This window comes from Ochotona curzoniae, unplaced genomic scaffold (assembly GCF_017591425.1).
Source record: "Ochotona curzoniae isolate NIBS_2020 unplaced genomic scaffold, NIBS_Ocur_1.0 scaffold_3171, whole genome shotgun sequence".
Taxonomy (NCBI): Eukaryota; Metazoa; Chordata; class Mammalia; order Lagomorpha; family Ochotonidae; genus Ochotona; species Ochotona curzoniae.
The window spans coordinates 3066528-3090114 of NW_024467104.1; the positions used below are offsets into that span (position 1 = coordinate 3066528).

General features: G+C 41.0%; 1 protein-coding gene and 1 pseudogene across 1 annotated transcript; one reads left to right on the plus strand and one right to left on the minus strand.

Moving 5' to 3' along the window:
- Nucleotides 1-395: 395 nt before the first annotated feature.
- On the minus strand, nt 396-16948 carry LOC121172169 (glycine N-phenylacetyltransferase-like). The gene is made up of 6 exons (XM_041004012.1): nt 16670-16948; nt 6263-6351; nt 5591-5698; nt 3849-3975; nt 2951-3122; nt 396-2075 (listed from the first exon to the last, which is right to left on the minus strand). The coding sequence occupies exons 2-6, from the start codon at nt 6338-6340 to the stop codon at nt 1661-1663; spliced, it is 900 nt and encodes a 299-aa protein (XP_040859946.1). The 5' UTR covers nt 6341-6351; nt 16670-16948; the 3' UTR covers nt 396-1660.
- Nucleotides 13417-13927, plus strand: LOC121172170 (annotated as a pseudogene).
- Nucleotides 16949-23587: the final 6639 nt, after the last annotated feature.

Here is a 23587-nt window from a genome sequence, read left to right on the forward strand (position 1 = left end):
AAACTAGAAGGAGGGTGAGAGGCAAGGAAGGAGGGAGGAAGGTGGGAAACAACATTATGTCCTTAAAACTGTAAAATAAACAAAATGTATTGCCTACATATAATTAGCTAATCAGAGTCATGCTGGTCATACACTAGATGTTTAGCTTCAAATATGTGAAAGAGAATTTTTATTAGACTATCAACTAAATTCATTTAGAAGTATCAGTTATAGATGTATGATAATGCTACTTTAGGACATGGGAGTTCTTAAAATTTCAATAATTTAGCTCATTCCACTAAAATAACATCGGGATATGTCTCCAAGTTACATGTGAGATAATATCAATTTATCTGAGTTCTGTGTGATTGGGGTCTCAAAGGAGAGCAAACAGACATAGAACAAAACAGTACGCTTTGTAAATTTTATTTGAAATATCAATATCCAGATCCTAGGATCTCAATTAGCACTAATTAGGGTGAATGGAACACTAAAAATTATCAAATAAAATATGTGAGAACAGAAGTCAATCAGTGTCAGCAACACGGTGGAATAGTATGCCCTGCAAAACCTCCTTCTGGCTGCCCTGGACACATTAAGCGAATTAACACAGAGATCAATTTGCCTTTGGAGAAATCCAGAGACCTGTGAAGACACTCCTGTACACCAGATGAGGATGAAGTCCACCAAAGCCAGCAGGAAAACACATACAACCCCTCACCTGTTACAATACCCCATAACTGCAAGTCCTTGACTCCTGGCTTCTCCCTAGAAGGGGAAAGAGCAGTCTGGGCAATTTGTTCCGTAGCCTGACCTTTCCAAGGTGAGCAAGTGATGGGTTTTTTCCTTCCTGAGTCTGAATGCTGAGGCAAAAAGAGCAGGGGTAGGGGCTGCTGAACACAAAAGGAATGGTGTGGAATAATGCACACATGCTGGCAATAGCACCTCTCCTTATCTTAATGTAAAGTAAGCAAGCAAAACCACCAAAATCCTATCGTATTCCTGCTAAAGCCAAGAGTTGAAACATTCATCCAACATTTGGCCTTTTTACGTGGCTGCCTAAGGGACTGGATTCTGTGTTGCCTATATCAGTATGCTGATAGGACTAACAAACTCCAGATGCCTGAGGAGTAGGGGAGCTGAGAGCAAAGGTGGGACTAGCACCCACTCAATCACCAGAGTCCCTCTGCACTGGACCAGCCTGGCTCAGCCCGGAAAGCTCACAGCTCCTGTAGTCTCTCTGGAGAGAGAAGACTGAAACTCAAATGCAAATGTTAGGCGTCTGAGGAGGCTGCCTGAGATACTGGCTTCAGTCTTTCTTAATGATTGGGCTCCTCTGGTCAGTGTGTGCTTGCTCCTGAAGACCTGTAAGACGGCAGACAAACAGCAGAGTAGCAACAGATCACTGACTTCTAGAGAAAAAAAAAAAGGCAAATTTTCTAATTAGGAGTTTACATGCCTAAGTCCAGATAAGATACTTATACAGAAAATATTTGGATGGTCATTAGGAAATTTAGATAGGTTTGTTGGCGAAAGCTTTCCTCTACGTGAAGAACATCCATAAAGTGTCAGTATGCCCCCTCCTAGACTGCTGATTGACACGATTCCATCTCTCTGTGCATTCATCCACCTTGGTGGCAGCATGCACAGCCCACAACACTGTCTTGTGTTCAGGGCATGCTTAGAGCTCACTTCCCAAAGGCACACAGTTCCACTGGTTCCAATCACAGGGCATGGGGACAAAGCCCTGAGTACCACCCAGTTTCTGGACAATTTTGTTGGATTTGTCTGTGTGGCAGTATAAAGGGAAGCCCAGTTTGTTCAGAGCCTCCCTCTGCTTGAAGCTGAGGTAGGAGATGAGACCGTGGTTTCGGTACTCAGGCACAGTAGCTCCCATTCGCAGCTCTCCAGTGTGGTCCATCAGGAACCATGACACGGGGCTCCCATCAGGCCCCAGCAGGCAGAGGCTGGGGAAGGTCCGGATGCAACGCTCTATGAATCTCTGGCTCCTCTCATTGCCACCAAAATGCCAGAATTTATTTACCAATGGTGCGTGGGCCACATCCATTGTTGAAGGTTTAAACATCTCTTGGTTACTGTGGAGAGAAAGGGACAGCGATAGCTCATCATGTCACACATAATGTGAAATATTTGTATGTTTTCTGCACAATGATTTCAAGAGAAAAACAGAGCACAGGTCAGAGACTGTGCTTGCAGCCAGATTGCTTGGATTCACAATCTGATGGGATCTGATTGCTTGAGGAAATAATTTAATGTATTTCTGGCATTACTTCCTCTTGCATAAATGAGAATACTGATAGCACTTCTATCAAAATGCAAATGAGTGTGAAAAAGCCATTGCATGTCAAGCACCTAGACCAAGTCACACAAATAGTAATCCCAGGAAGTTGTTTGATTCCTCACATTGTGATGAATCATGTAAGGTGGGCCAAATGACATTATGCCTGTTGTGTAGATCAGAAAAATGACTAAAAATTTGAAAATAAATCCTCTGGAGTACAGGCTAGCAAGACGAAAAGGCATAATGATGATGTCAAAAGATCCTTGGGCCATCAGGTTGAACAAATGAGAGAGTTGAGGGGCAGAGAGGGTCAGTAAGCAGAGTGCAGACGACCCTCGTTATGGGCTGCTGAGGTTTGCAACCTCCCGCAGCAGTGTAAAGCAGCTTCAGGAGACATCTTGGAAAGTACCCAGGCTGTGTAATTAGGTCTACATTCAAGGCCAGGTCACCCTTGGTCACCTACAGTGATGACAGAGTCAAGTCATCATCAAGGCACACTTTCTACCAGCAAAATAATGGATCTGTCTCTGATAAGATTCTAGACATCACAGTCTAAATAAAGCTTGCTTAGGAATTAACAGAGAGTGCTAAAATATGAATTCCAGATCAAATCCCTGTCTTCCGCAGTGGAAAATATCATTAACATATAACATCTTTTATCAAACTCACATAGCATTGGATTTGACAGGTTGAGGAGGGAGGTTCATTGTCTCCAGAAGTGAAGGGACCAGTTTCTTTGCTGTGTCAGGCATCATATAAAGAACGCACTCTGTTCTCTTGACCTTGACCGACTTAGAAGCTGCAAGATTTTGTATTACTTCATCTAGGCTGCCCTGTGTACCTAGAGGGGAGTGAATCAGGACAGAGTAGTCCTTTTAATCATCACCAACAGTGACCCAATGGATGTACACAACACTCAGAGTCAGGCAACTTTGCTCCTTCTGACTGAGTTGCTCCCTGAGTGTGCTTGCTGTTTGGCAAAATAGAAATAGCACCGAAAATTCCAGCTGTATCACCATGAAGCCGTAGTAGTGGAATTGATTGTGCCGATATTATGTGCCCATACTATATGATCTAACATCACCTCATCCTTATATGATTCTGTGCTTCAAATTCTTTCACACGAGGAAGGTAGTGATGTGTTAGCGACGTCATTTTCTCAAGAACTTGAAGCAGGTGACAGGCACGCCCGCCATCGCAAAGGCGGCTGTCTGTGCCCTGAGAGGCACTCTATGACACAGTTAGCTGTCACTCTTATCCCAAAAATGCAGATACGGGGACAGCTCTGCTTTCACACACAACCATCTAGAGGGATCTAGAACAGCTGGAATCCTCACTAACAAGAAATTACGCTACTCAAAGTTCCTTTTAACAACCCCACTGTCTGCAATACTTGATTTCTACCCCCAAGAAGAGGGGATGGTAATTAACCAAAGGAATGAGCCCCAGGATGACAGATTAGGGTTTGGTAGACAATATTAAATGTCAGGAGACAATGTGATCAGGATGAAAAATGACCTGACAGATGTGAGCAAGAGAAGTCCCAGCAGCCAGGCTACATTCTTACTTTGGATCTGCAAATGTTGTTTCCAGTTAATGATATCTGACGTGGCAAGGAATTCTTGACACTTGTTGAGATCCTTAGAATAGATTAGGTAGGTATTGGTGTAGTGATCAAAGTTGTCGGTCATCTCCTGTTTGACAAACATGAAACAAATCAAATGGCCTACAAGAAGTGATTTCAGTATCTGCACATAGTATTTCATCATATTGATACTTTACATGCTAGAGTATGGATCTATTTCTTTATGTATTAACATAATTACAGAATCATATCATGGAAACAAATCAGGGGCTCTATTCACTTCAGGAGAAAGGAAAAACTGCTGAGCCAAATATTTATATGTTGCATTACAATTTCAAATCAATGAGCTAGCTTAAGAAGCATTCCTCTGTAATTTTGAAACCCTCAGGAGAAAGAACAAAAGTGTTATTGCCAAAGGTAAGCTTCTGTTCCAATACTAACCCATGTTCTGAATCAAAGAGTCTCTGATAACACCTGTTTTGAATCTGATGACAGTAAAATCAAGCAGTAAGAATTTCTCTAATGTTAAGGTAACTACCTATTTCTCTATTAAGAGAAAAAGAATTTAGAATACTTTTGTTATTGCCACTTGTTTAAAGATTTTTTTTCTTTTTCCTCTTGACTTTTTTCCTTGATATAGGTCTTTAGGAACATATTTAATTTCCAAATCTGTGTGAATTTTCCAAGAAGTTTTCCGCCCTCGATACTACATCCAGAGCACTGTAATCTGAAATCGTTCTGGAGACATTTCCAACGTTAAGTTTATTAAAGCTTGCTTGTGGCCTAGGTTCGAATCCGCCCCCAGAGAATATTCCATGCGTACTAAACAGTTGTGTCTTCTGCTACTGTCGGATGTGAAACTGTGCATGTCTGTTGAGTTAACTGAGACAAACTGCAGCTCAAGTTTAATGTTAGTTAACCAACTTGCTTTCTGATTGATCAATCTACTGTCAAAAAGTAGATCATTAAAATTCCCTATTACTGTTTGCCTATTCGTGTCTGCTTTATCTATATAGGTGTTCTAATTTGGGGTACATATATTTCGATGATGTCTTCTTGGTGAATTGATCTTCTTTGTCTCCTGGGATAGTTTTCACCTTCAAGTCCATTTTAAGGATAGCACCCCCTATTGCTTTTTGGTTTCTATTTCTGCTTCTATCTCCTCAATTTCAACCTTTCTGTGTCCTTAAATACCAAGTGACCCTCTTTTGGACAACATTTAGTTACATATTGTTTTTCTTCATTCATCCACTCTTTGGATTGAAATCTGTTTGCATCCATGATTGGTCCTGAAAAGGACTTTCTTATTTATTTTCTGGTTTATTTGTAGAATTTGTTTCTTCCTATCTTACTTTCTACTTTTGAAATTTAGTGTCTTCCTAGAGCACTAAAGTTTTATTACTTTCTCTGTATGGTCTGCATGCTGATTACAGATTTTTGGATCTTTTTGTTATTGTTATTAACATGGAACTTACATATCACCTCTCAGTACTTCTGCTCTATCTTAAGGTATAATCTTCAAATAAGAGCAATTTCTTAAAACAATAACAGATGTTTTCTATGCTTTGATGCAGTATAATTAACATCCTTATGTCCATTTTCTTTTAAACCTGTTGAGAACTGGGAGTATCGCTATGCTCTGTCTCTATTTCTGCTCCCACGTACATTGCAGGCACTTAGGAAATGGGATCATACGTACTCTTCCTCACCCACCAACAACTTACCTGCTCTTGAGGGCAAGCAACCACTGTACTAAAATCAGGCCACTTGTCCACTACAGCCTTTAGATTGAATGGGTTTCCATGGTACATGTGGAAGATGGTGCCATAAGCCTATTAAATTCCAACAAAGTAGGAGGGTTAACACTTGATTATGTAGGAATAGTAAGCCGCCTTGTGTTTAGCCAAGAGTATAGCTCTGAAATTAGGTCAAATAGAGCAAATAGTTCTCAGATCCTATTTTATTACCACAAACTGAAACAGATTTCCATATCCACTCATGAGAGTATTATATAAAGTTCATAATTCATATAAATACAATTAATAAATTAAAAAATCACATGGTACCCCATAAATGTGCATGATTTAATATTAGTTAAAAGGGTAACAAATAAAAATCCAGTCTTACACTGTAAATTTTAACATTGCATCTTCCACTTCCTTCCACCGATTTACATATTCAATTCTATATAAGCAATAAAATTACCTAAAATATGTTATTTAATATATAATGATTTCATAGGTACTATACCACAGACTTAGTTCCATGTCTATGCAATCATGTTTAATGATTACATAAGATCAATTATGTACAAGCATGATCAATCACTTCTACTGTCTTTAATTGCTCTTCTGTGTGGTTTACAGGCCTTCCTCCCAGGAATTTTGCATTCTTACCTTTAGAGACTCGGGAAGGCTGTTTCTCAAGGACGTTTCTAGCATCTGCAGCAGCTGTGGTTTCTGCAAATGGATCATCTTGGCAATACCTACGAAGTTAAAGAGAAGACCACAAAATATCAGAGTTAGGGTTACTGGAAGATGTTTGGACACAGTATGCAGTTTTAGCTACCGGTCTTCCTTCCACTCCTGTGGGTTCACTGGTACCCCAAGAGCTACATTCTTCAATAGTTTCAACAAAGTATAAAGCTAGTGCAAGTACCAGTCTTTTCCCCTGAAAGCATGTCTCTTATAATTCATTAACTTTTGCAAAAATTCCTAGAATTTTCATTTTTATTTTTATATCACCAAGAATTTCAGTGATTAAAGGTGCTGTGAGATTAGTAATCTCTAATCATATCCTAGCGTACTTTGAGGCTACGTGTATTTTTGTTCTTGGCAAGCCGCACTATGCCACTCACAAGTTCTGTGTCATTGACAAGTTACTTAATTCTCACCTCACCTCCTTGGTTTCATCATTTACAAATGGCCATGAACTATAAATAATAACTTTCCCAAAGAGTAGGTGAAGGAAAAAAATCCAGTTTTTGGAAGGTGTTTTGAATAGTATCTACAATTTGGTAAGCAATTAGTGATTATGATTTTTAGTACTTTTTATTCTTGTCACAAGCAGAATTAGTCCATTTATGTTGCCATAAGAAACTTCCATTCGGTGACCTTTCCTGTGCACTGCAATGTGCTATAGATTATAAGCAAACTGAAAAGGGTTAACTGGAAGTAACCCATGTAATTTGTTGTACTGTGAGAGCTTTCAGCCTTTGCCATAATGACTGGTTTTAGTAACACACTATATGTTTCAGTCATTTTTATCCATTACTAGTATTATTAACTTAGTAAAACATATTTGGTTGCTACTAAAACCAAAAACAAAATAGAAGCAAAATTGTGAATACCTATACTGGAAACCTAAAAGTGATCTAGCCCAGTATTTCCAAATTGGATCATGCATGAGGACAATCTGAGAATTGAAGAAAGTGAAGAAAGCAGAAGGAAATTAAGGCTTTTATACAGTTTGACCAGATTTGCATAAATAGTGACAGCAGTGACATTTGAATCCAGTGTCTTCTTTGTTGTGTGGTGACTCCAACATCAACCTTTGTAATTATCATTTTAAAACTGTCAAATTATGTAGTGTACACATTTGAAAAACTGTTTATTCATTTGAGAATCAGAGAGGGTGTGTTGCAGGGGGAAGAGATAAAGAGAGCTGGACAGGCAGATAGACTCCTGGTGTACTGGTTCACTTCCCACACACCCACAATAGCTAGGCCTGGAAGGGCCCAGGCATTACAGCCTTCCCCTGGTGCCTTCTCAGTGGCAGCAAGCTGAAACTGACAAGAGAGCTGGCTTTCCAACACAAGCACCTTGTCATGATGACTTAACCACTAAGCCAACATGTGTTTCCTAAGTTTTCGACACTAGTTTTTTCATTGAGGAGATCCATGTGTTTGTGTCTTCCAGTTTAATCATTGCATACTGTATATTGTATGAATACAACAGAGATTGTGTATTCATTACCAAGTGAAAGACAGTTATTTTTTGGTGTCTGTGCATTTTTCAATTAAAATACATTTCTAGAATCCTATGCTAAGTGTATGTTCAACTTTATAAAAGAAACAGCCTGTTTTCCAAAGTGTCTGTTTTACGTCCTTATTGAAAAGTAAGAGATTTCAATGTTCTCCACAGTATCTCTAACACATATGCAGAGAATCTTTCTTTATGCAGCCATATTCAAAGATCATTGAGACAGTGGACACATTCTCCAATACAACCCTTCCAATTCATACTGCAAGAATTTTTGTACAGCTACTTTGCAAAGCAAGCCAAAAGGTTAAGGCCAAAGTGTTTTCCAATGACTCTTGTTCTCTGAGAAACTGATGATGTTCAACTTCACCCAAGGCCTGCTACTACAAAATAACAAAGGTTGGAAAAATCTTTCCAATTCTTCTTTGTTCTAGAAGTTGCTTACTACAGGAACCCACCTTCCCTACATGGCTTTGATTGAACCCACATGTGTTCCCCTTATTTGCCTGTGACAAGATTAAAGAATAGGACCCTCCAAAATCCCATTCTTAGTCTCATAAATGAGTAGCTCAACTACTAGCCCCTGCCAGTTAGCAAAGAGCAGTGTCCTCTCTTGCCCTTCCTCAAGGCTGAGATTGCACGAAACGCCCCAAAGCACTACCAAGAAGTGTTGAAATTTAGATAAAAGAGAGGGGTTTTTTTTAATCTGTTATTGTGGATTTGGACACCCTATCATCCCACCTCCCCCACACTGTGTTTTTTTCTAGCCCTGTTTCTTCACTCATGAATCGTTAACGAAACTGCTCATCCTCAGCAATCCAGGGGAACAAAGTGCTTGTTAGTCAAACTGAATAAACTGTGGTTACCTTTTTCTCCTCCCGCTCAAGACTATTAACTTTGGCCCACTTTGCTCCTGAGCCAGGACTAGCATGCAGAAAGGTTTTCCTTTCTATGAAGACACTACATACATTTGCTTACCTCCCTGCATAAAAGAATAGACCTCACCATCCCACTCTGTCAGATATCTGCATGTTTATTCATCTAGAAAGTCCTTCTTCTCCCTATCGCTTTTCTAACTCTTCAAAGATTTCTAACTAAAAAGCCTCATGACGCAAGACTGAATATTCTTTCTTTATAAAAATAAATTGATATAGATTTTGTTACTAACTAAATTTAATTTTATGACTAGCCTAGAAAAGTAAGCATCGATCTTTTTATTCATTCGTTCTTATATTCAATAACTCCCGATCAAAAACATACTGTGGTGACTTTGCAAGGTATTATCATGTTTGGCATGAACAACATTTCCTGGAATTACTTCCCCTGTAGGAAAAGAATGATGGGTGAGACACAAGTGATACTGACATGGGAGGCTTGCAAGGAGGAAATAATTTAACAGTAGCTATGTTTGCAATTCCCCACACTTTCTCTGTTTACTGTGCCAAGTGTGTATATTCAGCCTCTGCCTGTAGTGCTTGCATCCCTTGTGGGTGCTGATTTGTGTCTTAACTGCCACACTTCTGCTCCAGCTCTCTCCTTATAGCCTGGGAAAGCAGCAGAGGATGGTTCAACCCACTGGATCCTGGCACCCATGTGGGAGATCCAGAAGAAACTCCTGGCTCCTTTCTGGTTTGGAGCAACCCTGCTCCAGTCGTTACGGCCATTTGGGGAGTGTACAGCAGAAGGAGGATCTCTCTCTGTCTCTTCTTCTCTCTCTTGTAATTCTGCCTTTTGAGTAAAAATAATAAGTCTTTTTTATTGTTATTAACATTGTATTATGTGATACAGTTTTATAGGCACTGGGGATTCCTCCCACCCCTCCCATGCCCCTCCCCCCATGGTGGATTCCTCCACCTTGATGCATAACCACAGTTCAAGTTCAGTTGAGATTCCTTCCTTGCAAGCATATACCTAGCCTAAAGTCCAGCGTCTTATTGTCCAGATAAGTTCAGTGGCCTCTTGGGGAGACCTTCTCTGGTCTGAAGGTAGAGCTAACAGTGTAAAATCCGGTCAGTTAAAAGCCCCAACAAAACCTCAGTATCAATATACAACATTATGGAATTAATTGACATAGTATTGAGTAAGCAATATGTTAAAAATAATGCAAGTTCCATTCTTCGAAACATCTGGGTTGAGACAGTATCAATGACAGGTTCAAAAAATAACAAACAACCAAACAAAAATTACAAGTTAAATCAAGGCAAACATGTGGTATCTAACCTTTTGGGATTCGCTCATTTCCCTTAGCATTATAGTTTCCAGTTGGGCCCTTTTAGCCACAAAGAACTGCATTTTGTTTTTTTAATAGCTGAGTAGTACTCCATGGAGTAGATGAACCAAAACTTTCTTATCCAATCTTCTGCTGATGGGCATTTCGGTTTTTGCAATCAAATAATAAGTCTTTTTTTTAAAATTCCGTGAAATTTAAATTTCAATTTACTCAAAGTTTTTTTTTAAAAAAAAGAACACATAATTGCATGTGACTGAATCCCTGTTACAGATCTGCTGCTACTTCCATAAACCTTGACTGATTCCCTTTCCTTCAACAACTTTCTGATCAGTTGGGAGTCCAGGACAAACAAGTAACAACAAATAAATAAGGTAAGTTAATCAATTGCACAACTGGTAAATACCACACAGAAAGAACTAAATTTTTTATATATGTAAAACAGTATACTCGTTTTATGAAATTACCAAGGAGTCTTTTGGTATGGAACATTCTTATGTGTTCTAACAATGGATCATGAGATATTTATTTGGTACAACACTGAAATTGCCTTGGAACAGCACATCCTATAACAGGGTGCCTGGGAAAAACTCCTGGCTCTGTTTTCCATTTTAGCTTCTTGCTAATTCATGCCTTCAGAGGAAATAAGTAATAACCCAAGTAAGTGAGTCCCTGCCACCCACTTGAGATAATTATATTGACTTCCAGGCTCCCAGCTTTGGCCTGGTCCAGCCTGAATATTGCAGATATTTGGAGCATGAACCAGCAGATGCATCTCTCTCTCTCTCTTTTTCTCTCTCCTCCCTGTCTCCTTCATCTTTATGCCATCTCAAGAAATAAATAAAATCATATTCTTTCTGTTTATATTCCTAAATAATATTTAAACTTCTTTGAATGCCAGCATTCTGATAGAGTGCGACAAACTGCTACCTGTGATGTCAGATCACATTAGAGTGCCAATTCGAGACTGACATGCTCTGCTTCCAATCCAGCTCCCTGCTGGTGAGCTGGGGAAAGCAGCAGAAGATGGCTCAAGTACTCGGACACCTACACTCTCACAAGAGACCTGGATGGAGTTCCTGGTTTCTGGCTTCAGCCTGACCTAGTCCTAACTGTTGCAATCATTTATACAATGAACCAATAACTAGATTCATTTTTTCTCATCTTTCCCTTACTCCCTGTCCCTGTCACTCTGCCTTCCAAATAAATAAAATAAAATAAAATAAATCTTTTCTTTTTAAGTGGGAGTGGCATTGTGGCATAATAGGTAACACTACCGCCTGCAATGTTAGCATCCCTTATGGGTGTCAGCATCCCAGCTGCTCCATTTCCAGTCTAGCTCCCTGCTAGTAACCTGAGAAAATCAGAGGAAGATGGTCCAAGTGTCTGGGATCCCGCCAGTCACATGGGAGAGCAAGATGAAGCTTCTGGCTCCTGATGTTAGACTGTGTGGCTATCTGGGAGTGAGCCAGGTGTGTGTGTGTGTGTGTGTGTGTGTGTGTGTGTGTGTATGTGTGTGTGTGTGTATGTGTGTGTGTGTGTGTAACTCTGATTTTCAAAATAAATAAATAAATCCTTAAAAACGCAAATTGACTTACCCAATTCTCACTCCTTACTTCTTAACTCTTGGGCCATCCCTAAAATGTCATTTTGAGATGGCATTACTAAGTTACACAAAGCATACTTCTATATTGTTTACTCAATTCATCAAATTGACATTACTGGAAGAAGTGGCTCATAACATGCTGACAAAAAAAAATGGTGAACCAAATACTACAGCAAGAATGGTGCTTGAGCTCTTTGAGCCTTTGCAAGAGGAAAACGCTATTTCTTTGTGGAGACTTCCAGAGTTCCTAAAGCTGAAATCGAAGTGGTCATTGAAGAGGGAATAATGTTAAGTGATAGATTACCTGCTGTGTTCCTGGGCAACACAGTCTAACTCTTTTATGTTAAGAACTATGGGGGGAAATGTCTTCTTGTTAAATTCAATTGGTGATTCAACTCAAAGTTCAGATATGGAATAGCCTGTGTGCATTTGAAGCAACTCACTAGCACCTGAAATCATGTACCTTCTTCTACTTCCTTCATTCCTAATTTTAACATGTATTCTGATAATTGTTTAAACAATATCTGGCCTGTTTCCAGTGTCCATGAGCCTTAGCTTGTCAACGTTCAGGTGCTAAGTTCAGCTCACGTAGGCATCCCAGCTTGCTCGTTGCTGTGTTCAGAGTAACACAGAGTAACGGAGTAACGCAACAACCAGACTTTACCAACACTGATGTTTTAAGATAACCAAGTAGAATCCGCGCTTGCAGAATTTGTGCTGGAATTTGTTTTAATTGGCTCCAATGATCAAAGAAATCTCACTAGACTTTGTAGTATTTTTGTTTCAACAAATTGTGGAATGGTTGGTCAACTCTATGCTTCGAGTTTTCTATGTGTGTTTCCCTTCGGTCAAGTTTTTGTTTTGTCAGTAACCTCAAGCTAACAATGAGGCTTTCACTTGACCTTCAGTTTCCTTCATGGCTTAAGAGGACAAAGGGGAGAAAAAGTGTTGGTTTGAACCATTGAAATGGTTATTATATCCTGGTCATATTTATCTTTTCTTTAAAAACCATCAGAGTCTGTTATATTAGTCCCATTTGTTCTCTCTTTCACAGAACCTTTCTGCTGTCATACCTTTGGTTGTCCTTTTAAGCATGCCCTATGGTTACACTATATTCAAAGTAGAGTTTTGATTCCTTTGTCAAAGTATTACTGAAATATCAATTTTCCCCATTGACTTTCTGTATTGACCCTCAACCCACATCACTCTTTCCTTTGTACTCTCCTAGGGTTGTATACATATTTTAGTTGCATAGTTTGTTCAAGAGTTGACATTTTGCCCCTTCTTTTCGGAGTTAATCACGCTATATTATGTTAAATTTTAAAATGTTAATTTAATGATTGGATATGTGAAGCCTTTGAATTAAAATGTAATCATTTAATCACTTTATTAACACAGAGACGTCAGCTGTGGTCTGAATGCTGGCATCCTCCCACAATTCCTATGCTGCAGTCATCATCCCCAGAGTGAGAAAATCAAGCCTTTGGGGGTTAGCTCATAAAAGGAGGGCCTTTTCCAGAAGGTGAGGACACAGCAAAAAGTCACCAACTTTAAGCAAGAGGAGTCTTGCCAGAGACTTCTGCCAGTATTTTGATATTGGTCTTATCCACTTCCAAGAACTATCATAAATTATTTTCTGCTTTCTATACACCATCCCATTTATGCAGCCTGAGTGAATGAAGACAAAATACTTATTGGAAGTCAGCAATCGGGAAAAAACAAGGGCACAGCCAGAACATGGGGAAGTAAAAATAAGCAAGAAAGTATGCAACCATGAAGGAAATGCTAAGAGATGAGAGGTTTAAAGAAAAGAATGATTAGAAATCTAAAAAGAAAAATAAAGACCCTAGTGAACTGAAGGACATCGTGGTTGATATCAACTTTATGAGCTTCTCCACTAAAGCCAAAGTGGATTTAATATAATCAAGATGGATTGTCAGTATTTCAAATATTTCCCTCGTATCGCTGATTATGAGATGGCAGAAATTGAGAAATTGGGGCAGAAGTATTGATCAAGTGACACTGGGGATTGCCAAAGGTCCAAGATTTGAAAGATTACACAAAAAGTAATCAATGTAGATGATTGTTTATTACAGAGAGTGACTCAGCACAAGTGTTACATGGTAGGCGCAGCTAATGAGCCCTTACACGAAGACTCCAGATCACTAATGTTCCTATCATGAACTTTTGTGACCACAAATACAACATTGAGTGGATGCCAGATGACTGGGGAGCTTCTTGGTTCTAACTTTTTGGAGATAAAGTCCCCTTACCTCCCTTCGACCAACTTTCTTTCTCGCCACTTCCCTAAACATGCTGCATCGGGAACTGTTGCTCTCGTCACATATTTGTTTTGTTATGAACTGAGTGTGACTAAATACACTCACTTTTTATGCTGATTTGAAAAAGAAAAAAGTCATCTATATATTGTGTATGAAGATTTTGTACCATAAGGTCTTTGAAAAAATTCTCGAGACTGCAAAAACGTGTGCTGAGTTTCAGAAAGCCTCGGTACAATAGCAGCGTGACATACACAAGGTCATTGCGGAACTTTTGCTAGAAGTGTCTCCTACATGAGAAGCAACATCGAATTCGCTGCCAGATTACTGGAGGTGATGTAATATTCATAAATTGTCAAGTGCATTTGGTACAACCTGCTGCATACATACTCACACATCCTGAACACATAAATATGATGTTTAATAGATGTAGTTGCCTGGAAACCAAGAGACTCAGGAAACTGACTCACTTGGGCAAGTTCCCAGCATTGGCAACAGGCAAAGTTCTATGAACGGCACTGAGAAATCCTGACACCACCGACACAGCCCTTGGGATGAATAAAATTATTCTATGAAAATTCATTGACAACAGACAGAACTGGAGAACATTCTGTTAAGTGAATAATCCAGGCACAGAGAGAAAATATGCATCATCTGACCGGAAACTGATCTCATAGAATGTGAATATAGAATAAGGGTTATCAGGGACTAGGAAGAGTAAGCTCACGCACCAGAATGGCTATAGATAACATAAAATGCTGCAAGTCTCAAAAAAATGAAGAACAAAGAATTTGAATGTTTTTGTCACAAAGAAATGAAAATATGTTGGAGGGAATAAATATACTTACCCTGAATTAAACAGTACACTCCATATTCACACAGCAAAACATCAATGGAAACACACACACACACACATATATATATATATAAAATCTTATATAAATTAAGATTAAAAACAAACATAAGGTTAAAAAAATTTCATAATACAATACAAGTTTATAGGAGAGGACTAAGCTTAATTTCATTGTCTCTCTATAAAATACTTTATATAAATAATGATGGCCAACACTATATTATTATGCAACCCACAACATGGAAACTATGATGTACATGTTGGCATATGAAAATATTAGAATGAATATTACAGTAATAGGAAAAAAGGAATACATAATTTTAAATTAGATATATATAGTTTTCATGTGCACGTTCATGAGGGTACTTCAAATTTTCAAGTAAAATTGAGTTAAAAGCTAGGTTTTAGGCTGGAAATTGTGGTTCAGAAAGTTAAATCTCTCCCTGAGGGTCTGGCATGATGGGCCAATGGCTAAATCCTTGTCTTGCACATGATGGGATCCTATATGGGTGCCAATTTGTGTCCTGGTTGCTCCACTTCCCTTCCAGATCCCTGCTTGTGATCTGGGAAAGCAGCAGAGGACAGCTCAAAACTTTGGGACCCTGCACCCACATGGGAGACCCAGAAAAACCCTCTGCCTTCTCGCTTCAGATTGGCTCAACTCTGGCTGTTGTGGCTGCTTGGGGAGTGAACCAGTAGACAGAAGACATTTCTCTCTTTTTCTTCACTCTGTAAATCGGTCTTTCCAATATAAATAAACAACTTTTTAAAAAAATAAAATAAATGTCTACTCTGCCTCATCTTCAATTCCTTGCCCATGCACGTGAGAATCAGCGAATGATAACTCAGGTGTGTGAGTTGCTGCCACGTACCTGAGGCGGGTGCGGACGTGTATGACATTTTTGGCTTCTATTTCAATCGTGACCATCCCAGATGTTGCCATTTGGGAAACCAATTAGTTGACCAGTGTCTCTCCCTCTCTTTCTCTCTCTTCCCTCTGTCCTTCTTACTCTGCCTTTCAAATGATTACAATTTGCCTAAATAAATATATAAACCATGTAACCTAGGAGTTCTAGTTCTGGATTTTGGATTTTGTGTTTAAGATGAGTTTATTTTTTGGTATAAAAATATATTGAAAGCCATGCATAGTTTTTTTAGCAAAGTTCACACATTTTCTGTGAACTTTTTGAAGAATTCAAGGATGTGTGGATATGATATAAAGATGATAGAGATGACAGAATAGATAGATAGATGATAGATAGTCAGATAAAATTCTAGAAACAAGTAATATGATAGCATTACAGACAAGATTTCTGAAATTAGTCTCTTTTTAATTTTAAAGCAGCAGTTCATCTTCTGCATATTCTAGTCCCTGTGCCAGAATCTACCTACCCCATTTGTGACGTTAGTAGGACACTGAATTCCCTGGATACCGGTTATCCAAGAATATCCCACTGCTATAGAACGCCACTAGAGATCGCATGAGATATGCTTGCATAGAATACGTCATCTCAACCAGCGTGCTCTTTTTCAGAGGCGACTGCACTTTTTGTCACCCATCTCACCCATCTACCAATAGCCAGCTTTCAAATCTCTCCAGACTTATCAGTTCAGAGCAAAAGTTGACTTAGTCCACTCAAGAATATCTCACAGACCTAGCAAACTATTCTGTATACAGTAGGTGACCGACAAAGGTTTTTCAAGTGAAAGAGCTACCTCCTACACAGCATAATTCTTAGGAAAAATAAACTCAATAATCTTTATCTACTCCAACAGGAACAGGTTGCCTCATTCCACCTCACTGGGGAAGCAAAAGGAGACCACAGACCCCAGAACATCAACTCTGCTTTGGTCTCACCTGCAAAGCTGCGTTCTCACTCAGTCTCTGCACAGGTGCCTAGGGAAACCCAGGAGGAGGCGGTGGACTGTTGCAAACGATGAAATGCATCTCATAAGTACAATGACCTGGGAGGCTGTACTTTGATCTGTGGTCTCCAGAAATCACTGAGCTGAAGTTAACAAAGCACACGCACTGACCTGTGCAGTCTTCCAACTGTCTGCTGTGCGCTCAGTCTCCTCAAACCCCTCTTCAGGGAGCAGGTTCTACCGCGCTGACAAGTTGGCAGTTAGAAATCTCAGGCACTTCTTTTCCAGAAAGCTGAATTCCTCTTTCTGCTCCCAATGTCCCTGCCATGACTCAGCAAAACTAACTCAGTCACTGAAACTAACTGGAAGAGAATTGGGACAAAGGTTGGCCTTTGCAGGTAATACTCCGTTTTTCTTCTCTTTTCACAATTACCTGTAGCAAAAGGAAGGGGGAAAAAAGAGACAGCTAAGAATCAAATTCTATGTTGAGAACTAGAGTCCTTTTCATAAACAAAAATACCTATCTTCAGACGAAAGAGTTGGGAGTCTACTCATCTAGAATATATTTGGTGGACACCAAAAAAGGGTGAAAAGACAACTTAAGCTTTAACTAATCCACTTATTTTTATTAGAAAGGCAGATCATATTTAGAGAGCAGAGACTGAAAGATCCACCGTCTTCTGGTTCCCTCCTCACATGGTTTCAAGAGCCGGAGCCAAGCCTAGCTGAAGCCAGGAACCAGAAGCCGTCCCTGGATCTCCCATGTCAGTGCGGGGTCCCAAGACTCTGGGCCGTCCTCAACTGTGCTCCCAGGCCACAAACAGAGAGCTGGATGGGAAGTGGAGTGGCCAGGACATGAATCAGCACACATATGGGATCCCAGAGCTTTTAAGGTGAGGATTTGGCCATTGAGCCATGGCACCGGGTCCTCATATAATGACTTTTAAAACATTTTTCATTTTATTTATTTATTTTTTATTACATTGCATTATATGACACAGTTTTTTAGGCACTGGGATTCCTCCCTTCCCCCTCCCCCTTCCCCAACTCCCCCCCCCCCACCATGGTGGATGCCTCCACCTTGCTACATTGCCACAGTTCAAGTTCAGTTGAGGTTCTTTCATTGCAAGCATGTACCAAGCATAGAGTCCAGCATCTTAAGCAACCAGAGGAAAAGAAGGTATTACAGGAACAGGATTTTGACTTAACAATTAAGTGTTCAGGCCCGGCGGTGTGGCCTAGCGGCTAAAGTCCTCGCCTTGAACGCCCCGGGATCCCATATAGGATCCGGTTCTAGTCCCGGCAGCTCCACTTCCCATCCAGCTCCCTGCTTGTGGCCTGGGAAAGCAGTCAAGGACGGCCCAAAACCTTGGAACTTGGGACCCTGCACCCATGTAGGATACCCAGAAGAGGTTCCTGGTTCCCAGCTTTGGATCGACACAGCACTGGCCGTTGCGCTCACTTGGGGAATGAATCATCAGACAGAAGATCTTCCTTTCTGTCTCTCCTCCTCTCTGTATATCTGACTTTGTAATAAAATAAATAAATCTTTAAAAAAAAACAATTAAGTGATCAGTTAGAATGTTCTCATTCCATATCTAATTGCCTGGATTCAGTGCCCACCCCCAGCTCTCAATTCCAGCTTCCTATTCACAGCCTATGAGGCAACAGCGATAACTGGAGAAAGTGAGACCTGGTTTTGTGTTCCCAACTGCCAGCATGGCACAACTCTAACCAGCAGATGGCAGCAAATCCTTTCTTGCTGTCTCTGCCCTCCCTTCAGACTCCACCTCCCAAAGGAATAAATGAAAATGTTTGTGGTCAAAAATGCTTACACGTGAGAAATAATAATAGAAATAATGACTGATTCACCATGAGATCATTTATAATAAAGTTTAGAAAACAATATATATTTTAATTTGTAATTAATTGTGACAGATTTGTTACTGTTTATATGGACGAATATCTATCTTTCCGATAAAATTAGAAATGAATCTTTAAAAAAAAGAATGTGTGTTTGTAATAGAGTAATAACTAAACACAGAGGTGAGCATCTTCTAAAATTATTGTTTGCTGACTTTCATGCTATTTGAAAGACAGACACATAATGAAACAGGGATCTTCCTTCTGTGGGTTCATTTCCAAACACCCACCACTGCCTGGGCCATGCCAGGCTAAAAACAAGAATTAGGCATTCCAGTCAGGACACCCACTTGAGTGTGAGGGACACGAGTATTTATGCCGTCATCTGATGTCTCTCCCTGGTGTACACTAGCTGAAGGCTGAATCAAAAGTAGTCAACCAGATACAAGGTGCTCTGACGGAGATGCAAAGAGCCCAGCTTAACTGCTTTGTCAAATGCACACCTGTCGTGTGTTTGAGTGTGTGTGTGTGTGTGTGTGTTTAATGCCAACAAACTTGCAGAGGCAGGCATTTGGTACAGTGGTACAGTGCTAATTGGGACACCCACATTCCATATTAGAATGTCTGACTCACATGCCCTTGGGCTCTGTTCCTCCAACTGCCTGCTAATGCACGTGTCGGGAGACGTGATGGCACAAGTAGTTGAGCTCCCGTTATCCATCCGGGAGACCAGATGAAGTTTTTGGCTGCTCTTCTGTGGATGAGCCCTTTGTCCATCTGTATCAGTGCTCATTGAGGAACCCTGGTGACCCCTCTGCAGCTGCTTCTTGCTCCTATGCCTCTGCTCCCAGCCTTGTAGATGTGATCAAGAAAAACTCTCCACAACAGAGCCTTCTGCAGCCACATCACAGTCTGGTGGCTGCGCCCACCTGCCTCACAGTGTAGTATTCCCCCAGAATAGATGAGAAGTACAAGACAGCAGGCCACTAAGTGCAGGGACCCCGGCAACCGAGGGCAACATGACAGTGTGGGCTGTTACAGAAAGAGCTCATGGTATTCACCTGGTTCCAGGTATCAGAATGCTCCTCCCTCAAGCACTAGGGAACACTAGAACACGGGGCCCAGCCCATTCTGCATGGAGCCTGGCCCAACCAACCTACACTCAAATAAGGGCTTCCCTAGTACAAACCCACGGCCTCTTAACCATGTCTGCATGACCAAGTGGAGCTCATCGCATGGAAGGAAGGATGGTTTAACATATTCAAGCCAGTAATTGCAATAAAACACATGAACAGAACAAAAACAAAAACCATGTAATCATCTCTAAAGGCACTTGATAAAACCAATACGCTTTCATGATTAAAATCTAAATAAATTATGTATAGAAAAAATGTACCACAGCATAATAAAGCTCATGTAGAACAAGCCAATGACTAGTGCCAAAATTAATTGGGAACAGTTTAAGACGTTGCCTCTGAAACGTGAGACAATGAAAGAATGCCCACACACTGTTTTACGCAGTACTTGGAGTCCTGGCTAGAGCAATTAGACAAGGCAAAGAAATGGCATCCAAATTATAAGTTTGCAAATCCCATGATATTCTGTAGAGAAAAGCTCAAAGATGACATCAAAACCCACCATAATTGCACCAAAGCTCTGGAACAATAAATGAAGTTAGTGATGATTCAGGGTGAGGGGTCAGTGTGCAGCAAACTGGAGCACTGTCCAAGAGCGAATTACACGAAAAAGAAATCAAGACAACCATCCTATTTCCAGTATCTACCAAAAAAAAAAAGACTCAAAATAAATTTAACTGAAGAGATGAATTATTTCTAAAACATAACTAGAAATATTGATTAAAGACATTGAAGAGGATACAAAGACATGGAAAGACATGTTATATTGCTGGACTGAAAGATTCAAAGTTACCCTTAGCAATTCACAGATTAAATTCAATCCATATCAAAATAACAATATTTTTCACAGAACTAGGAAAAAGAACTAGATACATTTTCGTCGTACAATGAAACAAGGCTACAGCCAAAGCCATCTTGAGCACAGAGAACAAAGCAAGAAACATCTCACTGCTTGATTTAAAATATATTACAAAGCTACAGTCATTAAAATGCCAAAATATTGGCATAAAAACAGACACACGGGCCCCTATGTCCTAGAAAGAAATCGTTTATTGCCAGCTGGTCATAGACCAAAGCAGCGCTACAACATCCAGGAATTGAAAGCTTAGGCTGTGGCGATCCCTGGAACCATGGACCAGTGAGAAGCTGTCAGCAGGTAACAGGAATCACACTTCTCCAAGCATAATCCCCTCCAACAAACTCATGGATACCATGCAAAAAAAAGAAAGAAAAAAGAAAACCCTTTAGACTAACAGGTTTTGTTGTTGTTGTTGTTGTTTGTTTGTTTGTTTTCAGAAAGGCAGATATGCAGAGAGGAAGATTTTCCATCCCATGATTCACTCCCCAAGTGGCCTCAATGGTTGGAGCTGAGTCCATCAGAAGCCAGGAGCCAGGAGCTTCTTCCAGGTCTCCCATGTGGGTGCAGGGTCCCAAGGCTTTGGGCCGTCCTCGACTGCTTTCCCAGGCCACAAGCAGGGAGCTGGAACGGGAAGTGGAGCTGCAGGGACTAGAATAGGAGCCCATATGGGATCCCGGTGCTTGCAAGGTAAGGATTTCAACCACTAGACACCCATGCCGGGCACTAGACTAAGTTGTTTAAAATGGAGTATGTGAGTCTGAGGCAGGCGGCAGGATTCCCTATAATTCCAGACTTTTCTTTTTCAGGGCAAGAGATTCTGCTGGGCCCACAGGACGCATGATGAACGCCCATGGGATTAAACCCCCTGAAGTTAACAGGACACGATCCCAGTGTGCGGCTGGTGTTGGCAAGCATATAGGCTCTGTCTGGGACTACAAAAGGAGCACCAAATTGAAAGCATATGCTGTGAATCCCACAACATGAGTCTTCCTTGTCCGAATTCCTTGGAATCCACCCCCTCACAAACCTCTTATTCGGCCAGGGGCTTTGGGAGACTTGTTTAAATGTGGGCTTAGAGCACCATCTAGTGCCCAACAGGATGTAGTGACCTCGGGCTAAAGGAATTCAATAGTCAATTTACATAGTATCCGTAGACATAAAGTATCAGGAGCAGCATAGACTAACCATGAGAAAACCATGCTAAGGAATGTTTAGTCATATGACTGAAGGAGATCATATCTGACTTGAATTCAAGTTCAGGTGGCTCTGCTGATTTAGCTGGGTGTGTAGTAGGAACTTTTTGGACACTCAGCTCCACGATTTATAAAATGGGAAGAGTCCGGCCCGACGCGGGTGCCTAGTGGTTAAAGTCCTCTCCTTGTACGCGCCGGGATCCCATATAGACGCCAGTTCTAATCCTGCAATCCCCGCTTCCCATCCAGCTGCCTGCCTGTGACCTGGGAAAGCAGTCAAGAACTGCCCAAAGCCTTGGGACCCTGCACTGGTGTGGGAGACCTGGAGGAGGTTCCTGGCTCCTGGCTTCGGGTCAGCGCTGTGCCGGCCGTTGCAGTCTCTTAGGGAGTGAAGGAGCGGATGGCAGATCTTCCTCTCTGTCTTTCCTTTTCTCTGTATTTCTGCCTTTCCAAAAAAGGTAAAATAGATCATTTTTTAAAAATTCAAATTGGTGGATAACTTACATGGCTGAAACAATTTTTTTTTTAATGGGAAGAGTCGGAACCCTCTTAATAGGATAATGCAAGATTGAAATGAGATGTAGTCTGTGAAAGGCTTAGTACATAGTACATCGTTGCAAGTATTGCTGAATATTTGTGAAGTTGCACAAGGAGTGAGTGATTAAGTAGAAATGCAAAATTAAGCTTCCTTTTGTTCAAACGCCCAGGCACTTCCCTGGCTTTGAGGACACTGAGTCGATGAAGTGAAGCCTCACAAGGACAACCCAGCCTCACTGTGGAGCTAGACGCTGAGTGTCCACCTTGCAAACGGGATCAGGACTGGGCTACTGAAAACAGTGACGTGACCCCAACTAAAGAAGAGGAGGGCAGGGCGTGGGAGCCAGACTGATCCGCCCACTCCCCTGGCTCCCTTCTAGCACTTTCCCTTCAGAATCCTTTTCGAACCTCCCAACTTCCCAGCCATTTAATGTTGAGCCTTTAATGCTTCGTTCATTGCATTCTGGAGATGCCAAATTCCTTTAAAAATACGATATGTTGAACAACTGCATGTGGTAAAACCTTCCAAGTGACCGTGTACTCATTCTGTGTTATTGAGCAATGTAACTATGGCATCAAATCCTTGATTTAATGTTTTCATGTCTTTAACCAAGGCTAGCTTTTTTTTTAAGATTTATTTTATTTTTATTGGAAAGGCAGGCATACACAGAGGAGGAGAGACAGAGAAGAAGATCTTCCGTCCGATGGTTCACTCCCCATGCGGCCGCAATGGCTGGAGCTGAGCCAATCCGAAGCCTGGAGCTCTTCCAGGTCTTTCACATGGATGCAGGGTCCCAAAGCTTTGGGCTGTCCTGTACTGCCCTCCCAGGCCACAAGCAGGGAGCTGGATGGGAAGCGTGCCGCTGAGATTAGAACTGGCACCTGTATAGGATCCTGGCGCGTGCAAGGTGAGGACTTTAACCACTACACTATCACAGTGGGCCCAAGCAAGGCTAGTTCTTAAACAGTATACTAATAAATAAAACACTAAAAACTATAGTAAAAAAAAATATTAAAATATGGGGCACAGTGTGATAGCTCAGTGGCTAAAGTCCTCACCTTACACACACCAGCATCCCATAGGGGTGCCAGTTCGTGCCACGGCAGCCCTGCTTTCCTTCCAGCTCCCTCTTTGTGGCCTGGGAAAGCAGTTGAGAACAACCCAAAGCCTTGGCACCCTGCACCCATGTGGGAGACCCAGAAGAGGCTCCAGGATCCTGGCTTCAGATCAGCTCAGCTCCAGCTGTTGTGGCCGCTTGGAGTGTGAATGAACAGACAGAAGAGCTTCTCTGTCTCTCCCCTCTATACATCTGACTTTGCAA

What these genes read in the sequence shown, in the direction of transcription:
- LOC121172169 (XM_041004012.1), bottom strand. Translation starts at nt 6,340, where the DNA reads ATGATCCATTTGCAGAAACCACAGCTGCTGCAGATGCTAGAAACGTCC. An exon ending in ACAACATTTGCAGATCCAAA is followed by an intron (nt 3,123 to 3,848) that starts GTAAGAATGTAG and finishes ACTCCCCTCTAG; the next exon opens with GTACACAGGGCAGCCTAGAT. An exon ending in CCTGTCAAATCCAATGCTAT is followed by an intron (nt 2,076 to 2,950) that starts GTGAGTTTGATA and finishes TTCTCTCCACAG; the next exon opens with TAACCAAGAGATGTTTAAAC.